The sequence below is a fragment of the Lithobates pipiens genome, unplaced genomic scaffold, assembly GCF_037356315.1.
Source record: "Lithobates pipiens isolate NorthernLeopardFrog02 unplaced genomic scaffold, aLitPip1_a1.2 Scaffold_30, whole genome shotgun sequence".
Classification (NCBI taxonomy): domain Eukaryota; kingdom Metazoa; phylum Chordata; class Amphibia; order Anura; family Ranidae; genus Lithobates; species Lithobates pipiens.
In genome coordinates this window covers 45,178,587-45,206,490 of record NW_027507791.1, presented here as the reverse complement: position 1 = coordinate 45,206,490, position 27,904 = coordinate 45,178,587, and the positions used below count along the sequence as shown (strand labels likewise).

The 27,904-nt window shown below is 43.7% G+C and overlaps 1 protein-coding gene across 3 annotated transcripts in view; it reads left to right on the top strand.

Moving 5' to 3' along the window:
* Positions 1-25,919, top strand: part of LOC143942749 (SLAM family member 6-like) — a 41,165-nt gene extending 15,246 nt beyond the window's left edge. Inside the window, exons 2-4 of one of the 3 annotated variants that reach the window (XM_077464133.1) lie at positions 21,745-22,059; positions 24,356-24,625; positions 25,614-25,919. In XM_077464133.1, coding sequence (XP_077320259.1) covers positions 21,745-22,059; positions 24,356-24,625; positions 25,614-25,771 — 743 coding nt within the window. In that variant the 3' untranslated portion in view covers positions 25,772-25,919. Of the gene's footprint in view, positions 1-291; positions 607-3,218; positions 3,486-7,085; positions 10,190-21,744; positions 22,060-24,355; positions 24,626-25,613 lie in introns of those variants that run through there. The other 2 variants (XM_077464135.1, XM_077464134.1) reach the window with 2 other exon arrangements.
* The last annotated feature ends 1,985 nt before the right edge of the window (positions 25,920-27,904 follow it).

Below are 27,904 nucleotides of genomic sequence, written 5' to 3'. Positions count from 1 at the left end.
AATGTTAAAAGCAAATAACATTTTTAGGCTTCAGGACAATTTTCATGAAGTCATTGAATATATGAATACATGTTTGTAGAAGTGCTTGTATGAGAAAATCTACTAGTTTATCTGATTCTTCCTGTATTGATTTGTATTGTATTTGTACTGTCTGTCCTCATGTTGTAAAGCGCTGTGCAAACTGTTGGCTCTATATAAATCCTCCTGTATAATAATAATAATAGTGTAAGGGAAGCCTAACACATCAAAGCCTGCTGCCTGCTAACATGAAGTATTATTATTCTTTATCAGATGTGATGAGTGAGGCGCAGAGTGTAAAGGAGGATGTATCAGGCGCTGTGGGAGGAGCTGTCACCCTACATTTCTGTTACACCGGGGCGACATCCATTACCTGGAATTTTGATAAAAGAGGAGTAGCAATTGCCAGAACAAAACCACAAGGATCACTTGAAATTGAAGATAGTAATTATGTCGGAAGACTGAGCAGCACACCTGATGGATCCTTAATAATAACTGAGCTAAGACTGGAAGACCAAGGGATCTACCGAGCACAATCCCTCATAGATCAAGAGACAAAGATCTGTCACTATCATCTCACTGTGTTCAGTAAGTGTCATTTTTAGCAATACTAGACATATGTACACCACAGACTTCCATTTTGTGTAATCTCGGATACATTTGTTAATTGAACCAATTCATTTTCAGAATTTGTTTTGTAGCTTCAGCATTCATTTTGTTTCATTCAGAATATCTGATTGTTAAGGAGCAGGCAGCCACTGCGTCCTTAACATGCATGACTTATCTGCTGTCAGCGGGATTCCTCGCTGACAGCAAAATGTAAACAAAACAAGTGCCAGCATTAAAAAAATAAAAAAACAGCGTGGAATCCCCTCCAATCCATAACTGGTCCTTATCTGAGCATGTAGCCTGGCAGGCTGGGAAAGGGGGGGGCAAGAAAGAAAGAAAGTGCCCCTCCTCAGAAACCATACCAGGTCACATGTCCTCAACATGGGGGAGCCCCACTAAATCACCTTGTCCCTATGTTGATGAAGACAACAAAGGCCTCTTCCCCACGTCCTGGGCTTGGTGGTTGTGGGGGGTGCGGGAAGTGACTTATAGGAATCTGGAAACCCCCTTTAACAAGGGAGTCCCCAGATCCTGCCAACCCCCCCCCCCCCCCCCCATGTGAATGTGTATGAGGTACATAGTAACTGAACAAGTTGAACTTAGAAGCTGATTGGCTACCATGCAGAGCTGCAACAGATTTTGCACTCTCCAGTTTTATTAAATCAGCCCCAATGTGTCTGTCCTGCATTCAAATTCTCTGCCTGTATGTCCTGTACACTGAGCTCTGAATGCGATGCAAATTGAATGCATTTTTTAACATTAGAAAGGAAATAGGAAGTGAGGAGGGGAGGAGGAGGAGCAGGAGGGTGGAAATATGTAAAAATCTACACTGAAAAAAGCAGTATTCGCACACATCTGTACACAAGATGCGATTTCAGTGCGGTTATCATTGATGTCCATGGAGAGGAAAATCGCACAACACACCGCAGTAAACTCACACAGGACCCTTTTTTGTTGCTGCATCGCATTCGTATAGCATTCACAAGGCATAGATGTGAATGACCGTCATTGAACACGCTATGTTTTTGGATAACATGCGAATCTAGGCTTTTTGTAACGCATCAAATTCATAACAAAATCCCATAAGTGTGAACCGGCACTGAAGGGCTTTTATTCAAAAAATGAAAAACGAAACTGGAAATTACAGGAACTTTGTATTCTTTCCAGAATCCACCTTCAAATAATGATCAGCAAACATGATGCAGAACAGGAATTCAGGCTTACAGACAGGATGTTGTCTGCAGTATACTTAAAGCCGTATTAACCCCAAAAAGCAAACATTTATCATATTGCAGCTTACCAATTCTTAGCCCTTGTACACCCGGTTGGACATTTCAACAACCAAATCCGTCGGATTTTGTCTGACGGATTGTGTCCGAAACTGTTACATACACACGGTCTGACAAAGTTGTCGGAAAATCCGATCTTTCAGAACATGATGACGTAATTTCATTACGATGGGACTACGTTCAGGCTAGTAGCCAATAGCTTTGATGTAGGAATTTGATCTGAGCATGCGTCGCACTTTGTCCGATCGGAATTCTCTACACATGATCGGAGTATGTCCGACCGGACCAGTTTGTCGGAAAATATTTCCAGCAAGTTGGAAAATTTGGTCCGACGGATATTCCGATGGAAACAGTCCGATGCAGACCACACACAGTCGGATTATCCGACAAAACGGTTCGATCGGACACATTCTGACGGATTCTCCGACCGTGCGTACAAGGGCTTTGATGTGATGGCTGCATTTGTTTTTATTTTTATTTTTTTTTCAGCTTGTGATCCATCCAGTAAAGCCCTGTACACACGATCAGATTGTTGGCCAACAAAACCGTGGAATTTTGTCCAAAGGGTGTTGGCCCAAACCTGTCTTGCATACACGCGGTCCGATTTTTCGCCAACAGCCTGACAGCCAACATTTCCCTTCGGAAAATCCGATCATGTGTACGGGGCTTAAGTCTTGTTTTTTTTTTTCAAAAGAACAAGCTCTTCAGCAGATGTAGCATTTAGAAGGGTGAGACAAACCATTTACCACTGACTGGGGAGCAGAAAATGACCTCAAGTATAACCCCTTAAAGCTGATGCCGCATATGTGCGTACGGTTGGCACTAAGGGGTTAAATGCCACCAAAAGAAAGCTCTATTTGTGTTAAAAATTATATAAATGTCATTTATGTACAGTGTTGCATGACCGTGCAATTACAAGTTAAAGCAACACAGTGCCGAATAGCAAAAAAAAGTACGTAATAGAGGAAGTTTGGGACTTTAAAATGAAGCACTAGGATAATGGAGGTAGGTTTTAACCATATGGTTAAAACCTACCTCCATTATCCTAGTGCTTCATTTTAAAGTCCCAAACTTCCTCTATTACGTACCGATTACCGGGATGGAGGCACATACTTGTGCTTCATTTAAAGTCCCAAAATTCCCCTCCTTTTTTGAATAGCAAAAAAATGGTCTGGTTCCGAAGCAGGTAAAATCTTCTGGAGATGAAGTGGATCATCTATTTTTACATGGAAGATCATTTCTAGCACCGGGGATTAGAAGTTTTAATACTTTTCTAGAATGTTATCTGCTTCTTCCCTCCAGGTAATCTAACGGCTGAGAATGTCACCATCAACCCCGATGTGACTGATAATAAGACATGTGAGGTCAGCTTGACGTGTTTGGTGGACTCAGTAAATGGAAGAAATGTGACCATCATTTGGAGGAGTTTAAACATCAGTAATGTAAACCAGACACAGAACGTTGTGTTTGTACCTCCCAGTGATGTCAACTTTACCTATATATGTACAGCAAAGAATCCGGTCAGTAATGTCTCGAAGAATGTGGTTCCCTGGCTATACTGCAACAATGGTAAGTACACCAACAATGCAATTTGTTAAAATTCATACTTAAAAGTGAACCCATTGCTATGCCCACTGAAGGGCAAACATACTGTACATTATGTACACTATGACAGCTAGCTGCTGCCATAACAACAGTACTCAACGCCAAAATCACGATGTACATTCCCGGTTAGGCAGTTGGCAAGTGGCTAGAGAAACACCGACTCTTACTTCTCATGCTGCAAATCTAAGGCCGCGTACACACGGGCGGACTGTCTGCCAAAACTAAGTTCGTCAAACAGTCCGCTCAAACTTTTGAATGAACGAACTTGCCCACACACGGCACTTTTTGAGCGGACTAAGTTCGTCGTACTAAGTCCGCGCAACTTTTGAAATGAACGGACTCGCCCACACACGAGGAGGACAGTCCGCTCATTTGGAGCGCGTGTCAAGGTAGGCGCCGCCTGGAATGTACTTAAAGGGGAACCCCAACGCCGAAAAAAATCGGCGTGGGGGTTCCCCCAAGGTCCACAACAGACCCTTGTCCGAGCACGCTACCCGGCCGGCCAGGAAAGGGGGGCGAGCGAGCGCGCACCCCCTCCTGAGCCGTACCAGGCCGCGTGCCCTCAACATGGGGGGTGCCTTGGGGAAGGGGGGGCAGCGTGGCCCCCCCACCCCAAAGCACCTTGTCCCCATGTTGATGAGGACAAGGGCCTCTTCCCAACAACCCTGGCCGTTGGTTGTCGGGGTCTGCGGGCGGGGGGCTTATCGGAATCCGGGAGACCCCTTTAATAAGGGGGCCCCCGGATACCGGCCCCCCACACTATGTGAATGAGTATGGGGTACAATGTACCCCTACCCATTCACCTGTAAAATAAAAGTACCCAAAAAAAACCACAACACACGAGATAAAATATTTTATTGCACAGCTCCGGGGGTCTTCCGTCTTCGGGGGTCTTCTCGCCGGACTCCTCCGCTATCTTCTTGTAGCTCTTTTGCTAGCGGAGGAGTCCGGCTTTCTTCCTCCCCGCCACCGGCCTCTTCTCCCGACTTCGGGGGTCTTGTCCCCCTCTTCGGTTCTTCTGCCGGGCCACCGCGCCTTCTTATAGCTCTTTTACAGGCGGTGGCCCGGTTTTCTGTCGCCGCTGTCGCCGTCGCCTTCCGTTCTTCTTCTTCTTCTTCTTCTTCTTCTTCTTCTTCTCCAGGAGATGTTGACACGTCGCTCTCTCCGGCCGGAATGCCAGAGCCACGCTGCGCGGCCACTTATATAGTGACAATGGGGCGGTGTCACATGGTATATGTCACATGGGTTGGTCACATGGTGACCCCGCCCCCTTACGATGTCATAGTCCCCATGTGACATCAACCCATGTGACCAACCCATGTGACATATACCATGTGACACCGCCCCATTGTCACTATATAAGTGGCCGCGCAGCGCGGCTCTGGCATTCCGGCCGGAGAGAGCGACGTGTCAACATCTCCTGGAGAAAAAGAAGAAGAAGAAGAAGAACGGAAGGCGACGGCGACAGCGGCGACAGAAGACCGGGCCACCGCCTGCAAAAGAGCTATAAGAAGGCGTGGTGGCCCGGCAGAAGAACCGAAGAGGGGGACAAGACCCCCGAAGTCGGGAGAAGAGGCCGGCGGCGGGGAGGAAGAAAGCCGGACTCCTCCGCTAGCAAAAGAGCTACAAGAAGATAGCGGAGGAGTCCGGCGAGAAGACCCCCGAAGACGGAAGACCCCCCGGAGCTGTGCAATAAAATATTTTATCTCGTGTGTTGTGTTTTTTTTTGGGTACTTTTATTTTACAGGTGAATGGGTAGGGGTACATTGTACCCCATACTCATTCACATAGGGTGGGGGGCCGGTATCCGGGGGCCCCCTTATTAAAGGGGGCTCCCGGATTCCGATAAGCCCCCCGCCCGCAGACCCCGACAACCAACAGCCAGGGTTGTCGGGAAGAGGCCCTTGTCCTCATCAACATGGGGACAAGGTGCTTTGGGGTGGGGGGGCCGCGCGGCCCCCCCTTCCCCAAGGCACCCCCCATGTTGAGGGCACGCGGCCTGGTACGGCTCAGGAGGGGGGGCGCGCTCGCTCGCCCCCCTTTCCTGGCCGGCCGGGTAGCGTGCTCGGACAAGGGTCTGTTGTGGACTTTGGGGGGAATCCCAAGCCGATTTTTTTCGGCGTTGGAGTTCCCCTTTAAGTCCATACCAGGCGGTGGAGCCCGCGACGTCTCCTTCGCGGGCCCCGCCTACCTGGAGACGCGCTCGAAATGAGCAGACTTTTCTCCGAGCGGGAACAGTCTGCTCATTTCGAAAGTACAGCGGACTGGCCCACACACGGGCGGACTGTCCGCTGAAACCAAGTTTCAGCGAACAGTTTTACGGAAATTCCGTAAGACTTTGTTCGTCAAACAGTCCGCTGAAACTGTCCGCTGAAGCCCACACACGAGCGGACTGTCCGCTGAAACACTGTTCAGTGGACAAAGTTGGGCGAACAGTCCGCCCGTGTGTACGCGGCCTTAGTTGTCTTGCTGCCATGCCAAACCTCAATGCTTTGTGCTGCTGACCTGGAATACATATGCTGATAAGGAGCTTCAACTCAGATTTTGTCGATATTCTCCAGGTCAAGGAATGGCACAGTGGTGTAGTGGCTGGCACTCTCACCTAGCAGTAAGCAGGGTTGCTGGTTCAAATCCCAACCATGATATTACCTGCCTGGAGTTTGCATGTTCTCCCTGTGCCTGTGTGGGTTTCCTCCCATAATCCAAAGACATGCAGGTAGGTTAATTGGCTTCTGTTCAAAATTAGCCCTAGTATATGAATGGGGACCTTGGATTGTGGGCTCCTTGAGGGTAGGGACCGATGTGAGTGTGCAATGTACAGGGATAGGGACAATTGTAGACACTCACTCAGGTTGAACTGGATGGACTGGTGTCTTTATTCAACCTTACTAACTATGAAACTATAAGGACTTAGAAAGTATTGATGTCAGTTATGCCGCATACACACAATCGGAATTTTGGCCAGAAAAAGACCAATGAGAGCTTTTCATCGGGAAAATGTGTGTATGCTCTATGGGAATTTAGCTGGCCGAATTCCCACCAGCAAAAATTTGAGAGCATGTTCTCAATTTTTCCAACTTTCTATCGGAAATTCCAATTGTGTGTGCAATTCCGCCGCACAAAAACTCACGCATGCTCAGATTCAACTGCAAGATGGAAGCTATTGGCTACTGGGTATTGAACTTCCATTTTCTAGTCCCGTCACACGTGTTGTACATCACCGCGTTCTTGACGGTCGGAATTTGGTGTGACATTGTGTATGCAAGACAGCTTTAGCGGAATCCCGTCGGAATTCCGTCGGGAAAACCATCAGAGCTTTTACCCAGCAAAATTCCGATCGTGTGTACGCGGCATTGGTCAGCATAACAGTCAGGAAATTGGAAAGAGGTCAGCAATGGCATCCATGTCCTCTGTCAGGAAAGGCTTCTTGTCGCCCTTGTTATCAATGCAAGTCTCCTATTATCTGCTTTCTTTGGGTTTGATTAGAATAGCTGGTATAACACTAAATTAAGTAATTATACATTTTATAGAGTTATATCACCTTTTATTTTACCTTCAATTCAGGAATGGATAGAGAAAACACACCAAAAGAAGATTATACCATGGTGAACCTCATACGTCTGGTGATATCTGGCTGTGTCCTCCTGATCTCCTGCTGTATATTCATCCATCATATGAAGACTGAAGTGATCTCACAACCTCCAGAGACAGGCGCCATCTGAAGATCGTACACTGAGCTCAGTGCTCAATGTAGGGAATATGTGTCTGTTTAGTTGTGCTTTACCTGAAGATGAAGAGGAGATTCACATTGAGGGGTTTTGGAAGACAATCAATGCCATGTCAATAAACAGAACTCTCTGGAATACAAAGTGAAACTCTCTACGTATTATACAAGTTCACTTATTCTAATTACGTATCATATAAAAGTAGGCCGTGAAGTCCCCAGAGCTGACATTTTGGGAAAATGCTTTGTAGGGTGTAGCTAGAGCAACCCCGGCATTATGAAGACATTCTAGGTATGTACAGAGTGTGCAGTGCCAGGAAACACCAGAATTCTGAGCTTGGCTCCATTGGCCAATCTAGTGGTGTTTTCTAAAGTCACCTAAAATGTCAAGTCCGTCTTGCTTTACTGAAGTTTACATGGAAGAACTGTAGCACCTGCTGTTTTCAAATGACAAGAATCTGTTTTAGATCAAGGGGGCCCCATTCTGGTCCTCCCTAAATTCCCCATGCTTAGGTCTGCTTCATAAGTATGTTTCTATGGGTTGGTAGCCACAAAAGGGTCAAAGACCGCTGATCACTCAGTTCTCTATCTTCAATGAGCAGAGAGTCATGACTGTCAATCAGCGGTTCTCTGCTCTGCCCCTCCAGGGGGTGGAAGCAGCTGGTTCAGGGTCTCAACGGCTCACTGAGTGTCACGAATGTCACATCTACCCCAACGCAGGTGGTCAGACACTATAGCTGGCTACTGTGTGCTTCACCTATAGCAGCCCCCTTTCCTTTAAGACAAGCAGGCCTACCGGTACTTGGTTGCCCCCAGGACTTATATACAATGCTATAGTGTCTGGCTACTACACCAGGGCAGATGCGAACTGAGCAGTGGCGGCTGGTGAAGTTTTAGGATGGGGGGCTCAAGACTCCGTCCCTCCCAATTCTCATAATGCACACCCCTTGTAGAATTCACCCACTCCGTCCCCTGTATTCCACTTGCTTCCACTCATAGTGTCAGGAGTATACAGCTTAGCATCACAGGACAGAGTATATAGCCCCAGCATCACAAATCATGGTATATAGTGCAGGCTTACAGATCAGCCCAAACACACTTAAAAATTATACTGTTAGTTTAGTGTAAGTTTAAGAGATAGGTATGGCTGCCAAATCCAAGTGTCTATTTAATCAAATGTAGCCTCACTGTGCACATCATATGCAGACTCACTGTGCCCATAATGAGGGGTTCCCACCATGCCTGTGCTGAGGTCCCGAGTGTGTACATCTGCTGTGCCCATTATGAGGGGTTCCCACCATGCTTGTGCTGAGTTCCCGGGTCTGTACGCCCACTGTGCCCATTATGAGGGGTTCCCACCATCCCTGTGCTGAGTTCGTGACTGGCTTTTATACTGGCAATAGGCTTTTATACTGGCAATAGACTTCAGAGAACAAGTGTACAGGGTACATTATGGAGGTTCAACCTGATCACCACATTTTTCAAGCTGTTCTGGATGCATGTTTATTCAATATTGCCATGTGAAAAACACAGCCAGAAATTTTCAGTTTATCTTGAAAAAACAATAGCTATCAGTTGTTATTTTGGGGTATTTCCCTTTAAATTGCACACTTGAAAGGAAGTATAGACTAGGGGTCTCCAAACTATGGCATGAGAACCACATCCGACCCACTACAAGATTTTATCCGGTCTGCATCATATACCAGGGTGCACATTATACACCAGGCTCTGAACATCATATACCAGGCTGCATATTATACACCGGGCTCTGCACATCATATACCAGGCTGCACATTATACATCGGACTCTGCACATCATATACCAGGCTGCACATTATACACCGGGCTCTGCACATCATATACCAGGCTGCACATTATACATCGGACTCTGCACATCATATACCAGGCTGCACATTGTACACCGGGCTCTGCACATCATATACCAGGCTGCACATTATACATCGGACTCTGCACATCATATACCAGGCTGCACATTATACACCGGGCTCTGCACATCATATACCAGGCTGCACATTATACACTGGGCTCTGCACATCATATACCAGGCTGCACATCATATACCAGGCTGCACATTATATACAGTGCTCTGCACATCATATACCAGGCTGCACATTATACACAGGGCTCTGCACATCATATACCAGGCTGCACATTATACACAGTGCTCTGCACATCATATACCAGGCTGCACATTATACATCGGACTCTGCACATCATATACCAGGCTGCACATTATACACTGGGCTCTGCACATCATATACCAGGCTGCACATTATATACAGTGCTCTGCACATCATATACCAGGCTGCACATTATACACAGGGCTCTGCACATCATATACCAGGCTGCACATTATACACCGGGCTCTGCACATCATATACCAGGCTGCACATTATACACAGGGCTCTGTACATCATATACCAGACTGCACATTATAAACAGGGCTCTGCACATCATATACCAGGCTGCACATTAATACCAGTCTGCACATTATACACCGGGCTCTGCACATTATACACGGGGCTCTGCACATTATACATGGGGCTCTGCACATCATATACCAGGCTGCACATTATACACCAGGCTCTGCACATCATATATCAGGCTGCACATTATACACAGGGCTCTGCACATCATATACCAGGCTCCACATTATACACTGAGCTCTGCGCATCAAATACTAGGCTGCACATTATACACAGGGCTCTGCACATCATATACCAGGCTACACATTATACACAGGGCTCTGCACATCATATACCAGGCTCCACATTATACACTGAGCTCTGCGCATCATATACCAGGCTGCACATTATACACAGGGCTCTGCACATCATATACCAGGCTCCACATTATACACAGGGCTCTGCACATCATATACCAGGCTACACATTATACCAAGGGCTCTGCACATCATAAGTAAGCGTGGGGGGGGGGGGGGGGGGTGCTGCCAAAATCATGTGGACAAGGTACTTTTGGGATGTCACATATCCCCCATGGCAGTGCCCAGCTTCTCATGACTTTTATTTGACAATACCTTGCTTATTAGTACAAATGGCAAAAACTGAATGACAATACCCCCCCCCCCCCCCTAAAGATTTTAATTGGGGTCACAACAAAGTTTGCTAACTTTGCAGAAAAGTGACTCTTCCTGAAGTAATCAAATTTTCAAGCAAGTTTAGAGGCACATTGCAAGTCAAGAAAAATATGTTTGTGGAAAGAAAAAATCCTACAAGCACACATGTCAAATTTTAGATTTATGGTGCTATTACCCTTTTTTTTTTAAGGTGATGCCAGGGTTTAAATATCTATATATATATATTTTATTTTATTTTATTTGAACCTTTCTTTTCATGTCATAGCCTAGTAGGCATGGTTTGTAAGAATTCTTACTGCACATTTTATTATTGTACTTGTATACCTTTGTTTGGATTTTCTGTAGTCTGTATCCATTAAAATCCAATGCAGCTTTCAAAACAAGACCATACAGCAATACATTTCTAAAATATTGCAATTACAAACATGTGGCATTTAATAATACAATAATAATTTAAAAATAAAATAAAAACAACAACATAGTACTATATAGTTTATTTCTTGATTTACTTCTTTGTTTGTTTTTTTTTTACATTTAACAAAAACAAAAAAATGATGCAATGATATTATAGTTCCTGAAGGGTAGATAAATGAAAAGGCATTCTTAGTTGTGTTCTCTTTTTTCAACACTAGGTGTCTCTCTGCAATGCAACTAAACCGGCAACTGAAGATAAATATCTGCCTGTTTAGTTATATTTCTATCTAGAGTTGGATGAACTCAGTTATGTAGGGATCTTTGTTGTCACAGTGACAGATCAGGAGCTGTTACAGGCTATATTTTTATTAATGCTATAATTTTGCCATGTAAAATAGAGGGAAAAAAAGCATAATATTGATTGGGCGGCACAGTGGCGTAGCGGGTAGCACTTTTGCCTATCAGCGAGAAGGGTTGCTGGTTTGGAATTCCAACCATGACACTACCTGCCTGGAGTTTGCATGTTCTCCCTGTGCCTGTTTCCTCCCACACTCCCAAGACATGCTGTTAGGTTAATTGGATCCTGTCTAAATTGGCCCTATTATGTATGAATGTGAGTTGGGGATCTTAGACTGTAAGCTCCTTGAGGGTAGGGACCGATGTGAATGTACAATGTATATGTAAAGAGCTGTGTAAATTGACGGTGCTATATAAGTACCTTAAATAATAATAATATTGATTCATTTAATAGGAAGCGTGCACACATAAGATGATGGCTCATAAATTGCTGCATACATCAGGTGAGTAGATAATGGGGGATTTGGGGGTCCAAAATTCTACCCCAGAACATCCATTGGTGCAGCAACTAGAACCGCACAAGCACCCCTTTGCAGCTTTTCCCTTGGTTGCATCAATAATCACCAGGTGAGCCTCACCCAGGGAACCCGCACTGCAGGGGGAGGAAGTGTGGGCAGGAACTGAAGTCCTGACCTTTGGAAACCAGAGTCAGATAGGGACTGAAGGGACAGATGGAGGAGAGCCAGAAGAAAGCTCTGTGCTGGGGATGGGGAAAGAGGGGATTGGGGACCTATAGAGAGGCTCTATATTGCACCCCCATATTCTACTCTCTGCTGTTCACCAGAGAGGGGAATCTGAGGTAGGTGGCCCACCTTGCCAACCCCTATTCTAGACCAGCAGCTTCAAGTCCGGAAGCGTATATTGTTAAGACAGTGTTCACGAGACTGATCATCATCAGTAGGACATCTGCGAAGCATCTGGGTAGTAAGAAGACTTTGGCCACCCTTTATTATAATAAAACTTGTTTATTGTTTTTGGAACCATGTGCTGTCACCAGTAGAGCTCTGCCCAGGGAGTATCCATTTTTCGAGGTTCATACATGTCTGTTAGGCTCTGGCTTTCAGTTACATAGGTACATAATTAGTAAGGCTGAATAAAGACACCAGTCCATCCAGTTCAACCTGAGTAAGTGTCTACAATTGTCCCTATCCCTGTACATTGCACACTCACATTGGTCCCTACCCTCAAGGAGCCCACAATCCAAGGTCCCCCATTCATATACTAGGGTCAATTTGGGACAGAAGCCAATTAACCTACCTGCATATCTTTGGAGTGTGGGAGGAAACCAGAGTACCCGGAGGAAACCCATGCAGGCACAGGGAGAACATGCAAACTCCAGGCAGGTAGTGTCGTGGTTGGGATTCAAACCAGTGACCCTTTTTGCTGCTAGGGGAGAGTGCTAACCACTACACCACTGTGCCGCCCCCATACATTTTTTAAAATGTAACTTTTGCAGTGGCACATCTTACAATAGGAAAGACTTTTTTAAAAAAAATGTTGTTGCATCCCCCCAAAATGCATACCAAACCCTTTGAATCTGGTATGGATTTTAAGGGGGCACTTCATGTAAAAAAAACAAAAAAAAAACAAAGTCAAATGTGCAAGGCCCCCCCCAAGAAATCCATACCAGACCCTATATATATATATATATAAAAAAGTCCCTCTTTGTAAATCCATCATCAATCACAATTATGCCAACTCAGCAAAAAAAAAAAAAAAACACTCAAGACCCAGAGCAAATAACCAATCCCGACAGTACAAATGATAGCACCTCACATTCTCATTAACTATATAAGGGAAGTGGTGAAGATAGTAGTGGCATAATTTACCGCTATTGGCCAAATTTTATCCCAAACTATGCCTACAAAGTTACAGCGCTGTGAAAAACACTGCCACTGCCCTGGGAAGACGTGAAGTGACGAAACGCATAGGGTGGGGACTGGATGTGTCGTCACCACGTATGCCGAGTCTTCGATTATTGAAGATGTTGAAAAAGGTTTTTTTTTGCTATGTGAAGATTTCTCTCTTCCATTGGGATATTTGACATTTGAGGATTTGATACACCGACTGCTCCGACAGGTGATTGCATGCCAAAGATTCCTGCAGATCATTGCTCCCTATAGGGAATGTGCAATTTTACCAAACAGATTTGGTGAGTCAATTTTGGCATAAGTGGTGGCAGAATTTCTCACAAAGCTCTGGTGGAAGTATTATATGAAGAAACTAGCACATTGAAGATATTATTTATTGGAATATGATATTTTTTATAAATATTTATTCGTATTTGTTATGCACTTTAACAATTGATAGGGAACCACAAACAAAATTTTTCCACAGCGCGGTCACTTTGTAGGTATTTTTGTGGTTGAGGATTATCCCAACAGCAGCAGTGTAAACTTTTGACGCAGCATTTTCATTATTTTCTGGCGCGGTTCCATCTACCCTAATTGTCAAAATATGGCCAGTGACCATATTTGGGCAGTGATGCCACTGCTATCCCCACCCCTTTGCTTACGTGGTTGAGGATTCCTGGCCATGTAAGCAATGTGCCAGTGACTAGGGTGCCAGCACCCACTGCTTCCTTGGGAACCATTGACAGTGGAAATACTGTTTCTATATACACTATATTGCCAAAAGTATTGGGACACCCCTCCAAATCATTGGAGTCATGCTTTCCAACCACCTCTGTGGCCACAGGTGTATAAAAATCAAGCACCTAGGCATGCAGGTGGCTTCTACAAACACTTGTGAAAGAATGGGTCCCTCTCAGGAGCTCAGTGAATTCAATAGGTTACTACATGTGCAGACCATCTGTGAATTTTCCTTGCTACTAAATATTTCATGGTCAGCTGTTTGTGGTATTATAACAAAATGGAAACAACTGGGAACAACAGCAACTCAGCCATGAAGTGGTAAGCCACACTGAAGCTTACAGTGTGCAGAAGTCGCCAACTGTCTGCAGAGTCAATAGCTAAAGACCTCCAAACTTCCTGTGGCCTTCAAATTAGTGCAAGAACAATGCATAGAGAGCTTCATGGAATGGGTTTCCTTGGCCAAGCAGCTGCACCCAGGCCTTACAGCACCAAGTGCAATGCAAAGCATCGGATGCGGTGGTGTAAAGCACGGCGCCACTGGACTTCGAGCAGTAGAGACGTGTTCTCCGGAGCTTGCATTTTCTTTGCTTGCATTTCTAACCATCATTATGGATTATAACATCCAACACAAACAAATAGGAAAAAAAAATAAAAAAAATTGGGGGATCATTAAAACAGAGCGTTTGCTTGGAAATATTTTACCTGGAAAGATCCCCTACTCTAGCCCTTGTACACACGGTCATTCGGACATTCTGACAACCAAATCCATTGGATTTTGTCCGACGGATTTTGTCCAAAACTGTTGCATACACACGGTTGGACAAAGTTGTTGTAAAATCTGATCGTTCAGAACGTGGTGACGTTATTTCGTTACGATGGGACTACGTTCAGGCTAGTAGCCAATAGCTTTGGTCTAGGAATTTGATCTGAGCATGCGTGGCACTTTGTGTGATCGGAAGTCTCTACACGCAATCGGACAAAGTCCGACCTGATTGTCTGAAAATTTTATAGCCCAGCTCTAAAACTTTGTCGGTCGGATATTCCGACGGAAACAGTCCGGTGGAGCCCACACATAGTCGGATTTGTTAGATCCTCCCAAGAAGCCCTTCTCCTTCTTTAAAGGAAAAGGATTTTATCCCTGTAAAAAATGTTATGCGTGCCGACACACAAAAGAAAATAAAAGAACGAAATCTAGTTTTGTCTCTACAGTAACAGAAAAGGAATAACAAATAGAGGATTTTATTATATGTCGATGTGAGGGTGTGGTATATCTTTTAGAATGTCCTTGCCACATTCAATATGTGGGAAGAACAAAAAGAGAATTGTGGAAGAGATTAAGAGAGCATGTTCAAAATATAAAAAAAAGGTTTTGATAAGCATAGTTTATCGAGACATTATGCAAAGTTCCACAAAAAGGACCCTTCATCATTATTAACTTGTGGGATTCAAAAATATAAACCACATTGGAGGGGTGACAATAAAATTATTAAGATTAGTCAAGCTGAATCCTGATGGATTCACGAATTATGCACTTTAGCACCCTCAGGACATAATGTAGAATTTGATCTTAACTGTTTTATTTCTAATTATTAATATATTTTAAATAATTTAAAAAGGTATTTGAGATAATATTATTAATTATTTGAACAATTTTTTATTTATATAGTTTTCATTTTTTTGATTTTTTTTGTGGGGTCGACTATTTATATTTGATCCATCAGAAGATTCCCCTTTGTCAGTATTCTTTTGTGTGCTGGCTTAGTTAAAATTATATATTTTGGTTAAAAAGCTGATTTGCTTATTAGATGGACTAAATGGAGGTTCCGTCGGGAAAACCATCAGAGCTTTTTCCCAGCAAAATTCCGATCGTGTGTACGTGGCATTGGTCAGCATAACAGTCAGGAAATTGGAAAGAGGTCCAGGCTGCACATTAATACCAGGCTGCACATTATACAATGGGCTCTGCACATTATACACAGGGCTCTGCACATCATATACCAGGCTGCACATTATACATCGGTTCTGCACATCATATACCAGGCTGCACATTATACACCGGGCTCTGCACATCATATACCAGGCTGCACATTATACACTGGGCTCTGCACATCATATACCAGGCTGCACATTATACACAGGGCTCTGCACATCATATACCAGGCTGCACATTATATACAGGGCTCTGCTCATCATATACCAGACTGCACATTATAAACAGGGCTCTGCACATCATATACCAGGCTGCACATTATACACCGGGCTCTGTACATCATATACCAGGCTGCACATTAATACCAGGCTGCACATTATACAATGGGCTCTGCACATTATACACCGGGCTCTGCACATCATATATCAGGCTGCACATTATACACCGGGCTCTGCACATCATATACCAGGCTGCACATTATACACCGGGCTCTGCACATCATATACCAGGCTCCACATTATACACAGGGCTCTGCACATCTTATACCAGGATGCACATTATATACGGGGCTCTGCACATCATCTACAAGGCTGCACCAACACTAGTGATTATATATATATATACACAGTGTAAATATATATTATTTTTAATGTCCTAGAAACTGTGTGGCATGCAGACCCCATTGTTCAATTCTGTGTCTACCAGTAAAATGGCTCATGAGACAAAATGGAAATTGCAGCAGTAATTATAATTAAGCATTATGTACAGCGTACTGCAAACAGTGCATGGATAGAGTAGCAAAGCAGAAACTATAGAAAGTATATAGAAAATATATATTGTACATAGCATATGTACAAATTATATACAGTATACAATACATACACTATATGGGCACTATATGAGCACGCTATATGGGCATCGAAAATTAAAGTTGATAGTTGATGATAGTTGATGGGGGGGGGGTTGTTGCTAATGCCGACCACCAAAAGTACCACCAAAACCACCAAGTCAGGGCTGCGGAGAAGAGGTCCTTGACCTCATCAGCATGTGGACAAGGTACTTTTGGGATGTCACATATCCCCCATGGCAGTGCCCAGCTTCTCATGACTTTTATTTGACAATACCTTGCTTATTAGTACAAATGGCAAAAACTGAATGACAATACCCCCCCCCCCCTAAAGATTTTAATTGGGGTCACAACAAAGTTTGCTAACTTTGCAGAAAAGTGACTCTTCCTGAAGTAATCAAATTTTCAAGCAAGTTTAGAGGCACATTGCAAGTCAAGAAAAATATGTTTGTGGAAAGAAAAAATCCTACAAGCACACATGTCAAATTTTAGATTTATGGTGCTATTACCCTTTTTTTTTTAAGGTGATGCCAGGGTTTAATTTCCCCTATTTTATTATTATTATTTTGATTATACAGGATTTATATAACGCTGACAGTTTATGCAGCGCTTTACAACTTGAGGGTAGACAGTACAACTACAATACACTTTATTACAGGAGGTATCAGAGAGCTCTGCTCATTAGAGCTTACAATCTAAGAGGGAAGGTCAAGAGATACAGGAGGTAATAACTTTGGGGGGGGGGGGCTGATGGAGAAAATAAATGTGCAGTTGTTAGGTGGGGGGCAGACAGGCTTCCCTGCAGAGATGAGTTTCAGGGATCATCTGTGAGTGCACAGAGTAGGAGATAGTCGGACAGATTGGGGTAAAGAGTTCCAGAGGATGAGAGAGGCTCTGGAGAAGTCTTGGAGGGGAGCATGGGATGAGGTGACGAGGGAGCTAGGGAGCAGGAGGTCTTGGGAGGAACAAAGAGAACAATTTAGTTGGTATTTTGAGACTCGGTTAGTGATGTAACTAGGGGCCAGGTTGTGGATGGTTTTGTAAGTTGTTGTTAGTATCTTGAATTTAATTTGTTGGGTGATTGGAAGCCAGTGGAGGGATTGGTAGAGACAAGTAGCAGACACCAAGTGGTTTGTAAGGTGGATGAGTCTGGTAGCAGCATTCATGATGGACTGAAGGGAAAATAGACTAATTAAAGGTAATCAAATGAGGAGGGAGTTGCAGTAATTGAGGTGGACTAGAAGCTTTGTGGTGTTATTGGTTAAGAAGGGGCATATCTTGGAGATATTGCATAGGTTGCTATAGACAGTGATTGGATGTGGGGTCGAAAGGAGAGTTCAGAGTCCAGAACTACACCTAGGACTTTGGCATGGGGGAGGGATTGATAGTTGAGCCATTTATTTTGAAAGAGAAGACAGGAGAAGGGGCGTCCTGAGCCCACCCTATTTTGAATCACATGCTTCAAAAAAACAGCCCCTCCGCATTGGAATTCATGCATCCGGCATCCTGCATGGGGGTCGGACGCACACACAGCCCATGCTGTGTGTGAAAAATATCTGATCTTATAATTGACAACTTTGTTTAAAATGAATTCATTTTCATTTTCTTTCTGAAATTTTCAAAAACTTGTAGCAAAAAATGAAGTCTTCAATAGATTTACTTTTAAAATATATACCTTGGGGTTTTTACTCTTTCCACTGTCCTGGTAATCCAGGGCCTGTAAAAGTGTGATCGGTAGTCAGATAATTAGATGCATAATTTATTTCCCTGGAAAGCCTGAAGGTGCTCCTTGGATTTGAAGCCTCTCTATGTGGCTAGGCTGTGAAAAAGTCTCGCACATGTGGTATCGCCATACTCAGAAGGAGTAGCAGAATGTGTTTTGGCGTGTCATTCTAAGTGTGCTCATGCTGTGCTATGCATCTTAGTAGACATATTTGAATTAAAAAAAAAACTACAATTTTATTTTCATTCTGCATTTATCAAAAACATGTGGCAAAAAAATAAGTCTTCAAAGGACTCACTAAAAAAATATCCTGGGGTGTTTACTCTCCAAAATATGGTACTTTTGTGGGTTTTTCCACTGTCCCAGTGCTCCAGGGCATGTGATAGGAAGTCAAAAACTGAGATCTGTAATTTATGTCCCTAGCATGCCTGAAGGGGTTCCTTGGATTTTGAGACTCTCTATGTGGCTCGGCTGTAAAAAAAGCTTCACACGTGGTATCACCAAACTTGAGAGGAGTAGTAAAATGTGTTTTGGGGTGTAATTCTAAGTATGCCTACGCTGTGTGTTACGCTTATTAATTGGCAACTTAAAAACTAATGTTAAAAATACATTTTCATTTTTTTTTCTGCATTTTTCAAAAATGTTTGGGGAAAAAATGAAATTTCAAAAGACGTATTATGAATTTCAGAAAATACGTTGGGGTGTTTGCTTTATAAACTATGGTCATTTTGTGGGTATTTCCACCACGGTACTGGTGCTCCAAGGACTCCAAAATGTGATAGGTAGACAGGAAATTAAAGAGTGATTCCACCTAAAAAAAATATTAAAGGCCAGCAGCTATAAATACTACAGCTGCTGACTTTTAATAAATGGACACTCACCTGTCCCGGGTTCCAGCGATGCCGGCAGCCGAGGCCGATCGATCGCTCGGCTCTCGGCTGCTGCCGTCACCATTCTAGGTGAGGGAATCAGGAAGTGAAGCGAATCGGCTTCACTTCCCAGTTCCCTACTGCGCATGCGCGAGTCGCGCAGCGCAATAGGAATTGTCCGCGCTGTCTCTGGGACCCGTGTGTGTCCCAGCAGACAGCGCGGCAGGACAGGAAGAGGCATAGACTCCCACGGGAGTCTATGCCCGGAAGTGGGTGTAAATACCTGAGTTTGACAGGTATCTCCACCCCCTCCCCCCTGAAAGGTGCCAATTGTGACACTGGAGGGGGGGGGGAGTTCCGATCAGCGGAGGTTCCACTTTAGGGTGGAACCCCGCTTTAAATGCGTTATTTATGCTCCTTGAAAACCCAAAGGTGCTTCTTGGATTTTGGGCCTCTCTATACATCAAGGCTGTGAAAAAGTCTCACACATGTGGTATCCCCATACTTGGGAGACGTAGCAGAATATGTTTTGGAATGTAATTGTAAGTATGCCTATACTGTGTGTGAAAAATAACTTGTTAAAATAACAACTTAAAAATTGTATTTAATTTCCTAACTTTCCCAAAAAATTGTGACCAAAAAATGACTTAAAAAAACTCAACATGCCTCTTGCTAAATACCTTGGACTGTCTACTTTCCGAAAAGGGGTCAAAGGGGTAATTTGGGGGGTATTTGTACTGTCCTGGTGTTATAGGGCCTCAAGAAATTTGATAGACAGTACATTAGGACTTATTGTTTTTTAGATATATACTGTATGTATTATAGTATGTAGATTTGTATAGCTTTCACGCAGACCAAATAAGATGCATCTATTTTTTTTTTCACCAGAGAAATGTAGCAGAATGCATTTTCACCCAAATTTATGAATAAAGATTTTTTTATTTGCACACCTTTATAACAGAAACTAAGCAATACGTGTGTTTTTACAAATGTGCTTCTGGATGAATGGTCGAACATTCCCATAGACACACTCCTAAACTTTGTGGATGGCCTTCCCAGAAGAGTTGGAGCTGTTATAGCTGCAAAGGGTGGGCCAACTCAATATTAAACCCTACAGACTAAGACTGGGATGCCATTAAAGTTCATGTGTATATAAAGGCAGGCGTCCCAATACTTTTGGTAATATAGTGTACATACAAATTAAGATCATTGAGATTTATGGCAGAGTGCTTGTAGCCTGTCTACTGAATGCAAAGATGATCAATTGTACTGAAATACAACACACCTAAAGATCTTTACCAAAAAAAAATCCAGGCAGGGATTATTGAACCATGTTAAGATGATCCCTTTCTGAAAAAAACATGAAGCTAAAAAGTTGATTCAGTGAACCAACATAAGTGTTATATATGGTAGACTTAATCTGGCCTTTCATTTCAGGAATGTTTGTTCGATATTCTAATCATTAGTGGTTGGGTTGCCAATCCCACATGACTTTATTTTTTTTTACCGACAGCATATTTTCTTACAATTTCACACACACTGACGGGTTTCAGAAAGTTTTGGTAGAAGGGTATGACACATCACTACAAATCCCTTCCTCCACTGGAGACATGGACATCTAGACAGGGCGTAACAATAAATCCCACCCCCACACCACTGCTCTTATTGGGGGGGGGGGGGTTATTTATGAATCCGCATTGACTGTCATTGACGACATGGGATCCTCCAGCTGAAGAGAACTACAGGTGACATTGTGGGGTTGTAGACGGAGGACGTAGACTGAGACGTAGACAGGTTGTAACAATAAATTCCACCCACCACTGCTCTTATGGGGGGAGGTGGTTATTTATGACTCAGCATTAAATGTCATTGTCAACATGGGATCCTCCTAGAATGCCACCTCATCCCATAGATCCTCCAGCTGAAGAGAACTACAGGTGACATTGTGGGGTTGTCCAGTTCTCCAAGTCATGCCTCTGTCCTGGGGTCACCTCTGGCGTTGTATCTTCTTCCACTCCATCTGCTGTCTGACATGAAATGTGATGAGCTCAGGGAGCGGGGAAGGGTTACAGCACTCAATAGCTGAAGAGGCAGCAGGAGGCGGAGGAATTTGTCTCATGAGTCCCTCCCTCTGTCTCATACTGGGTGGCCCCTATATGGGTGGAGTTAGACGGAATCATGCTATTGGCTGCCGCAACTACCAGTTAGTTACCACTAATTACCGTCACCGACATTGACAGACAAGAGTAAAAATTATGGGTTCTTACAACCTGTCCATGAATGAACAGACAGTTGGCAACCCTGATTAGTGGGGCCAAATCAACATTCATTTTTGACCACAGATTTCACAGCTATGAGAAAACTGAAAGGCGCAGGGGGGAAAAATTTTGAAATGTTAAAAGCAAATACAATTTTTAGGCTTCAGGACAATTTTCATGAAGTCATTGAATATATGAATACATGTTTGTAGAAGTGCTTGTATGAGAAAATCTACTAGTTTATCTGATTCTTCCTGTATTGATTTGTATTGTATTTGTACTGTCTGTCCTCATGTTGTAAAGTGCTGTGCAAACTGTTGGCGCTATATAAATCCTAACACGTCAAAGCCTGCTGCCTGCTAACATGAAGTATTATTATTCTTTATCAGATGTGATGAGTGAGGCACAGAGTGTAAAGGAGGATGTATTAGGCGCTGTGGGAGGAGCTGTCACCCTACATCTCTGTGACACCGGGGATACATACATTATCTGGAATTTTATTAAAAAATCTATAACAATTGCCTCAACAAAACCACAAAACTCACCTGAAATTCATTATAATGAGTATGACGGAAGACTGAGCAGCACACCTGATGGATCCTTAATAATAACTGAGCTAAGACTGGAAGACCAAGGGACCTACCGAGCAGTATTCCGCATAGATAAAGAGACAAAGTCCTGTGACTATCATCTCACTGTGTTCAGTAAGTGTCATTTTTAGCAATACTAGACATATGTACACCACAGACTTTCATTTTGTGTAATCTCAGATGCATTCGTTAATTGAACCAATTCATTTTCAGAATTTCTTTTGTAGCTTCAGCATTCATTTAGTTCCATTCAGAATATCTGATTGTTAAGGAGCAGGCAGACACTGCGCCCTCAACAAGCATGACTTATCTGCTGTCAGCGGGAATCCTCGCTGACAGCAGAATGTAAACAAAACAAGTGCCGGCATTAAAAAAAACTAAAAAACATTGTGGGGTCCCCTCCAATGCATAACCGGTCCTTATCTGAGTATGTAGCCTGGCAAGCTGAGAAAAGGGGAAGGACAAGAAAGAAAGAAAGAAAGGGCCCCCCTCAGAAACCATACCAGGTCACATGGCTTCAACAGGGAGAGCGTTGAACAGTGACAGTGTCACTAGGCAGAATGGGGAGATGCTTGTATACATCAGCATCTCCCCGTTCTTCCTCACCATGAGACGATCATGAGTATCCCAGCGGACATGGAGTCCGTGGGGCCCGTGATCACGCTCATGAAGTTCCCAGCGGTGGGTGTGCCCGCAAGCTGCCTCTTAAAGGGCAACGTACAGGTATGTGATTCTGCCTGTACCTGCCCTGCTGCCGTAGTATATCGTCACAATGTGAATTGAATGCATTTTCGAACGTTAGAAAGGAAATAGGAAGTGAGGAGGGGAGGAGTAGGAGGGTGGGAATATGTAAAAATCTACACAGATAAAAGCAGTATTCGCACACATCTGAACACAAGATGCGATTTCAGTGCGGTTTCCATTGATGTTCATAGAGAGCACAACACACCGCAGTAAACTCGCACAGGACCCCTTTTGTTGCTGCATCGCATTCGTATAGCAATCACAAGGCATAGATGTGAATGACCGTCATTGAACACGCTATGTTTTTGGATAACATGCAAATCTAGGCTTTTTGTAAGGCATCAAATTCATAACAAAATCGCATAAGTGTGAACTGGCACTGAAGGGCTTTTATCCAAAAAATTAAAAACAAAACTGGAAATTACAGGAACTTTGTATTCTTTCAGGACTTCACCTTCAAATAATGATCAGCAAACATGATGCAGAACAGGAATTCAGGCTTACAGACAGGATGTTGTGTGCAGTATACTTAAAACCGTATTAAACCCTAAAAGCAAACATTTATCATATTGCAGCTTACCAATTCTTAGCCCTTGTACACACGGTCAGACATTTCAACAACCAAATCCGTCGGATTTTGTCCGACGGATTTTGTCTGACGGATTGTGTCCGAAACTGTTGCATACACACGGTCGGACAAAGTTGTCGGAAAATCCGATCGTTCAGAACGTGATGACGTAATTTCGTTACGATGGGACTACGTTCAGGCTAGTAGCCAATAGCTTTGGTGTAGGAATTTGATCTGAGCATGCGTGGCACTTTGTCCGATCAAAATTCTCTACACATGATCGGAGTATGTCCGATCGGAGCATTTTGTCGGAAAATATTTCCAGCAAGTTGGAAAATTTGGTCTGACGGATATTCCGACGGAAACAGTCCGATGCATACCACACACAGTCGGATTATCCGACAAAACGGTCCGATAGGACACATTCTGACGGATTCTCCGACCGTGTGTACAAGGGCTTTGATGTGATGGCTGCATTCGTTTTTATTTTTATTTTTTTTTCAGCTTCATCCAGTAAAGCCCTGTACACACGATCAGATTGTTGGCCAACAAAACCGTAGTGTTTTGTCCAAAGGGTGTTGGCCCAAACCTGTCTTGCATACATACGGTTGGATGTTCCGCCAACAGCCTGACAGCCAACATTTCCCTTCGGAAAATCTGATTGTGTGTACGGGGCTTAAGTCTTGTTTTTTTTTCAAAAGAACAAGCTCTTCAGCAGATGTAGCATTTAGAAGGGTGAGACATTTACCACATTTACCACTGACGGGGGAGTGGAAAATTAACTCAAGTATAACCCCTTAAAGCCGAGGCCGCATATGTGCATACGGTCGGCACTAAGGGGTTAAATGCCACCAAAAGAAAGCTCTATTTGTGTTAAAAATGATATAAATGTCATTTGTGTACAGTGTTGCATGACCGTGCAATTACAAGTTAAAGCAACACAGTGCCGAATAGCAAAGAAAATGGTCTGGTCCAGAAGGAGGTAAAATCTTCTGGAGATGAAGTGGATCATCTATTTTTACATGGAAGATCATTTCTAGCACCGGGGATTAGAAGTTTTAATACTTTTCTAGAATGTTATCTGCTTCTTCCCTCCAGGTAATCTAACGGCTGAGAATGTCACCATCAACTCCGATGTGACTGATAATAAGACATGTGAGGTCAGCTTGACGTGTTTGGTGGACTCAGTGATTGGAAGAAATGTGACCATCATTTGGAGGAGTTTAAACATCAGTAATGTAAACCAGACACAGAACGTTGTGTTTGTACCTCCCAGTAATGTCAAATTTACCTATATATGTACAGCAAAGAATCCGGTCAGTAATGTCTCGAAGAATGTGGTTCCCCGGCTACTATACTGCAACAATGGTAAGTACACCAACAATGCAATTTGTTAAAATTCATACTTAAAAGTGAACCCATGCTATGCCCACTGAAGGGCAAACATACTGTACATTATGTACACTATGACAGCTAGCTGCTGCCAAAACAACAGTACTCAACGCCAAAATCACGATGTACATTCCCAGTTAGGCAGTTGACAAGCGGCTAGAGAAACACCGACTCTTACTTCTCATGCTGCAAATCTTAGTTGTCTTGCGGCCATGCCAATCCTCAATGCTTTGTGCTGCTGACCTGGAATACATATGCTGATAAGGAGCTTCAACTCAGATTTTCTTGATATTCACCAGGTCAAGGACTTACAAAGTATTGATGTCAGTTATGCCGCGTACACACGATCGCAATTTCGGCCAGAAAAAGACCGATGAGAGCTTTTCATGGGGAAAATGTCTGTATGTTCTATGGGAATTTAGCTGGCCAAATTCCCGCCAGCAAAAATTTGAGAGGGTGGTCTGAAATTTTCCAACTTTCTGTCGGAAATTCCAATTGTGTGTGTGCAATTCCGACGCGCAAAAACTCACGCATGCTCAGATTTAACTACGAGATGGAAGCTATTGGCTACTGGGTATTGGCCTTCCATTTTCTAGTCCCTTCGTACACGTTGTACATCACTGCGTTCTTGACGGTCGGAATTTGGTGTGACCGTGTGTGTGTAAGACAGCTTGAGCGAAATCCCGTCAGAATTCCGTCGGGAAAACCATCAGAGCTTTGTCCGAGCAAAATTCCTATCGTGTGTACGCGGCATTAGTCAACATAACATTTAGGAAATTGGAAAGAGGTCAGCAATGGCATCCATGTCCTCTGTCAGGAAAGGTTTCTTGTGACCCTTGTTATCAATGCAAGCCTCCTATTATCTGCTTTCTTTGGGTTTGATTAGAATGGCTGGTATAACACAAAATAAAGTAATTATACATTTGGTAGAGTTATATCACCTTTTATTTTACCTTCAATTCAGGAATGGATAGAGAAAACACACCAAAGGAAGATTATACCATGGTGAACCTCATACGTCTGGTGATATCTGGCTGTGTCCTCCTGATCACCTGCTGTATATTCATCCATCATATGAAGACTGAAGTGATCTCACAACCTCCAGAGACAGGCGCCATCTGAAGATCGTACACTGAGCTCAGTGCTCAATGTAGGGAATATGTGTCTGTTTAGTTGTGCTTTACCTGAAGGTGAAGAGGAGATTCACATTGAGGGGTTTTGGAATGACAATCAATGCCATGTCAATAAACAGAACTCTCTGGAATACAAAGTGAAACTCTCTACATATTATACAAGATCACTTATTCTAATTACTTATCATATAAAAGTAGGCTGTGAAGTCCCCAGAGCTGACATTTTGGGAAAATGCTTTGTAGGGTGTAGCTAGAACAGCCCCGGCATTGTGAAGACATTCTAGGTATGTACAGAGTGTGCCGTGCCAGGAAACACCAGAATTCTGAGCTTGGCTCCATTGGCCACCCTAGAGGTGTTTTCTAAAATCACCTAAATTGTCAAGTCCTTCTTGCTTTACTGAAGTTAACATGGAAGAACTGTAGCGCCTGCTGTTTTCAATTGACAAGTATCTGTTTTAGATTAGGGGGGCCCCATGCTGGTCCTCCCTAAAGTCCCCATGCTAAGGTCTGCTTCATAAGTATGTTTCTATGGGTTGGTAGCCCCCAAAGGGTCAAAGACCGCTGATCACTCAGTTCTCTATCTTCAATGAGCAGAGACTCATGACTGTCAATCAGCGGTTCTCTGCTCTGCCCCTCCAGCCGTGGGAGCAGCTGGTTCAGGGTCTCAACGGCTCACTGAGTGTCACAAATGTCACATCTACCCCAACGCAGGTGGTCAGACACTATAGCTGGCTACTGTGTGCTTCACCTATAGCAGCCCCCTTTCCTTTAAGACAAGCAGGCCTACCGGTACTTGGTTGCCCCCAGGACTTATATACAATTCTATAGTGTCTGGCTACTACACCAGGGCAGATGCGAACTGAGCAGTGGCGGCTGGTGAAGTTTTAGGATGGGGGGCTCAAGACTCCGTCCCTCCCAATTCTCATAAGCCACACCCCTTGTAGAATTCACCCACTCCATCCCCTGTATTCCACTTGCTTCCACTCATAGTGTCAGAAGTATACAGCTCAGCATCACAGAACATAGTATATAGCCCCACCATCACAAATCATGGTATATAGTGCAGCCTTACAGATCGGCCCAAACAAACTTAAAAATTACACTGTTAGTTTAGTGTAAGTTTAAGAGATAGGTATGGCTGCCAAATCCAAGTGTCTATTTCATCAAATGTAGCCTCACTGTGCACATCATATGCAGACTCACTGTGCCCATAATGAGGGGTTCCCACCATGCCTGTGCTGAGGTCCCGAGTGTGTACATCTGCTGTGCCCATTATGAGGGGTTCCTACCATGCTTGTGCTGAGTTCCCGGGTCTGTACACCCGCTGTGCCCATTATGAGGGGTTCCCACCATCCCTGTGCTGAGTTCGTGACTGGCTTTTATACTGGCAATAGGCTTTTATACTGGCAATAGACTTCAGAAAACAAGTGTACAGGGTACATTATGTAGGTTCAACCTGATCACCACAATTTTCAAGCTGTTCTGGATGCATGTTTATTCAATATTGCCATGTGAAAAACACAGCCAGAAATTTTCAGTTTATCTTGGAAAAACAATAGCTATCAGTTGTTATTTTGGGGTATTTCCCTTTAGATTGCACACTTGAAAGGAAGTATAGACTAGGGGACTCCAAACTATGGCATGAGAACCACATCCGACCCACTACAAGATTTTATCCGGTCTGCATCATATACCAGGGTGCACATTATACACCGGGCTCTGAATATCATATACCAGGCTGCACATTATACACCGGGCTCTGCACATCATATACCAGGCTACACATTATACACAGGGCTCTGCACATCATATACCAGGCTGCACATTATACACAAGGCTCTGCACATCATATACCAGGCTGCACATTATACACAGGGCTCTGCACATCATATACCAGGCTGCACATTATACACAGGGCTCTGCACATCATATACCAGGCTGCACATTATACACAGGGCTCTGCACATCATATACCAGGCTGCACATTATACACCGGGCTCTGCACATCATATACCAGGCTGCACATTATACACAGGGCTCTGCACATCATATACCAGGCTGCACATTATACACAGGGCTCTGCACATCATATACCAGGCTGCACATTATACACAGGGCTCTG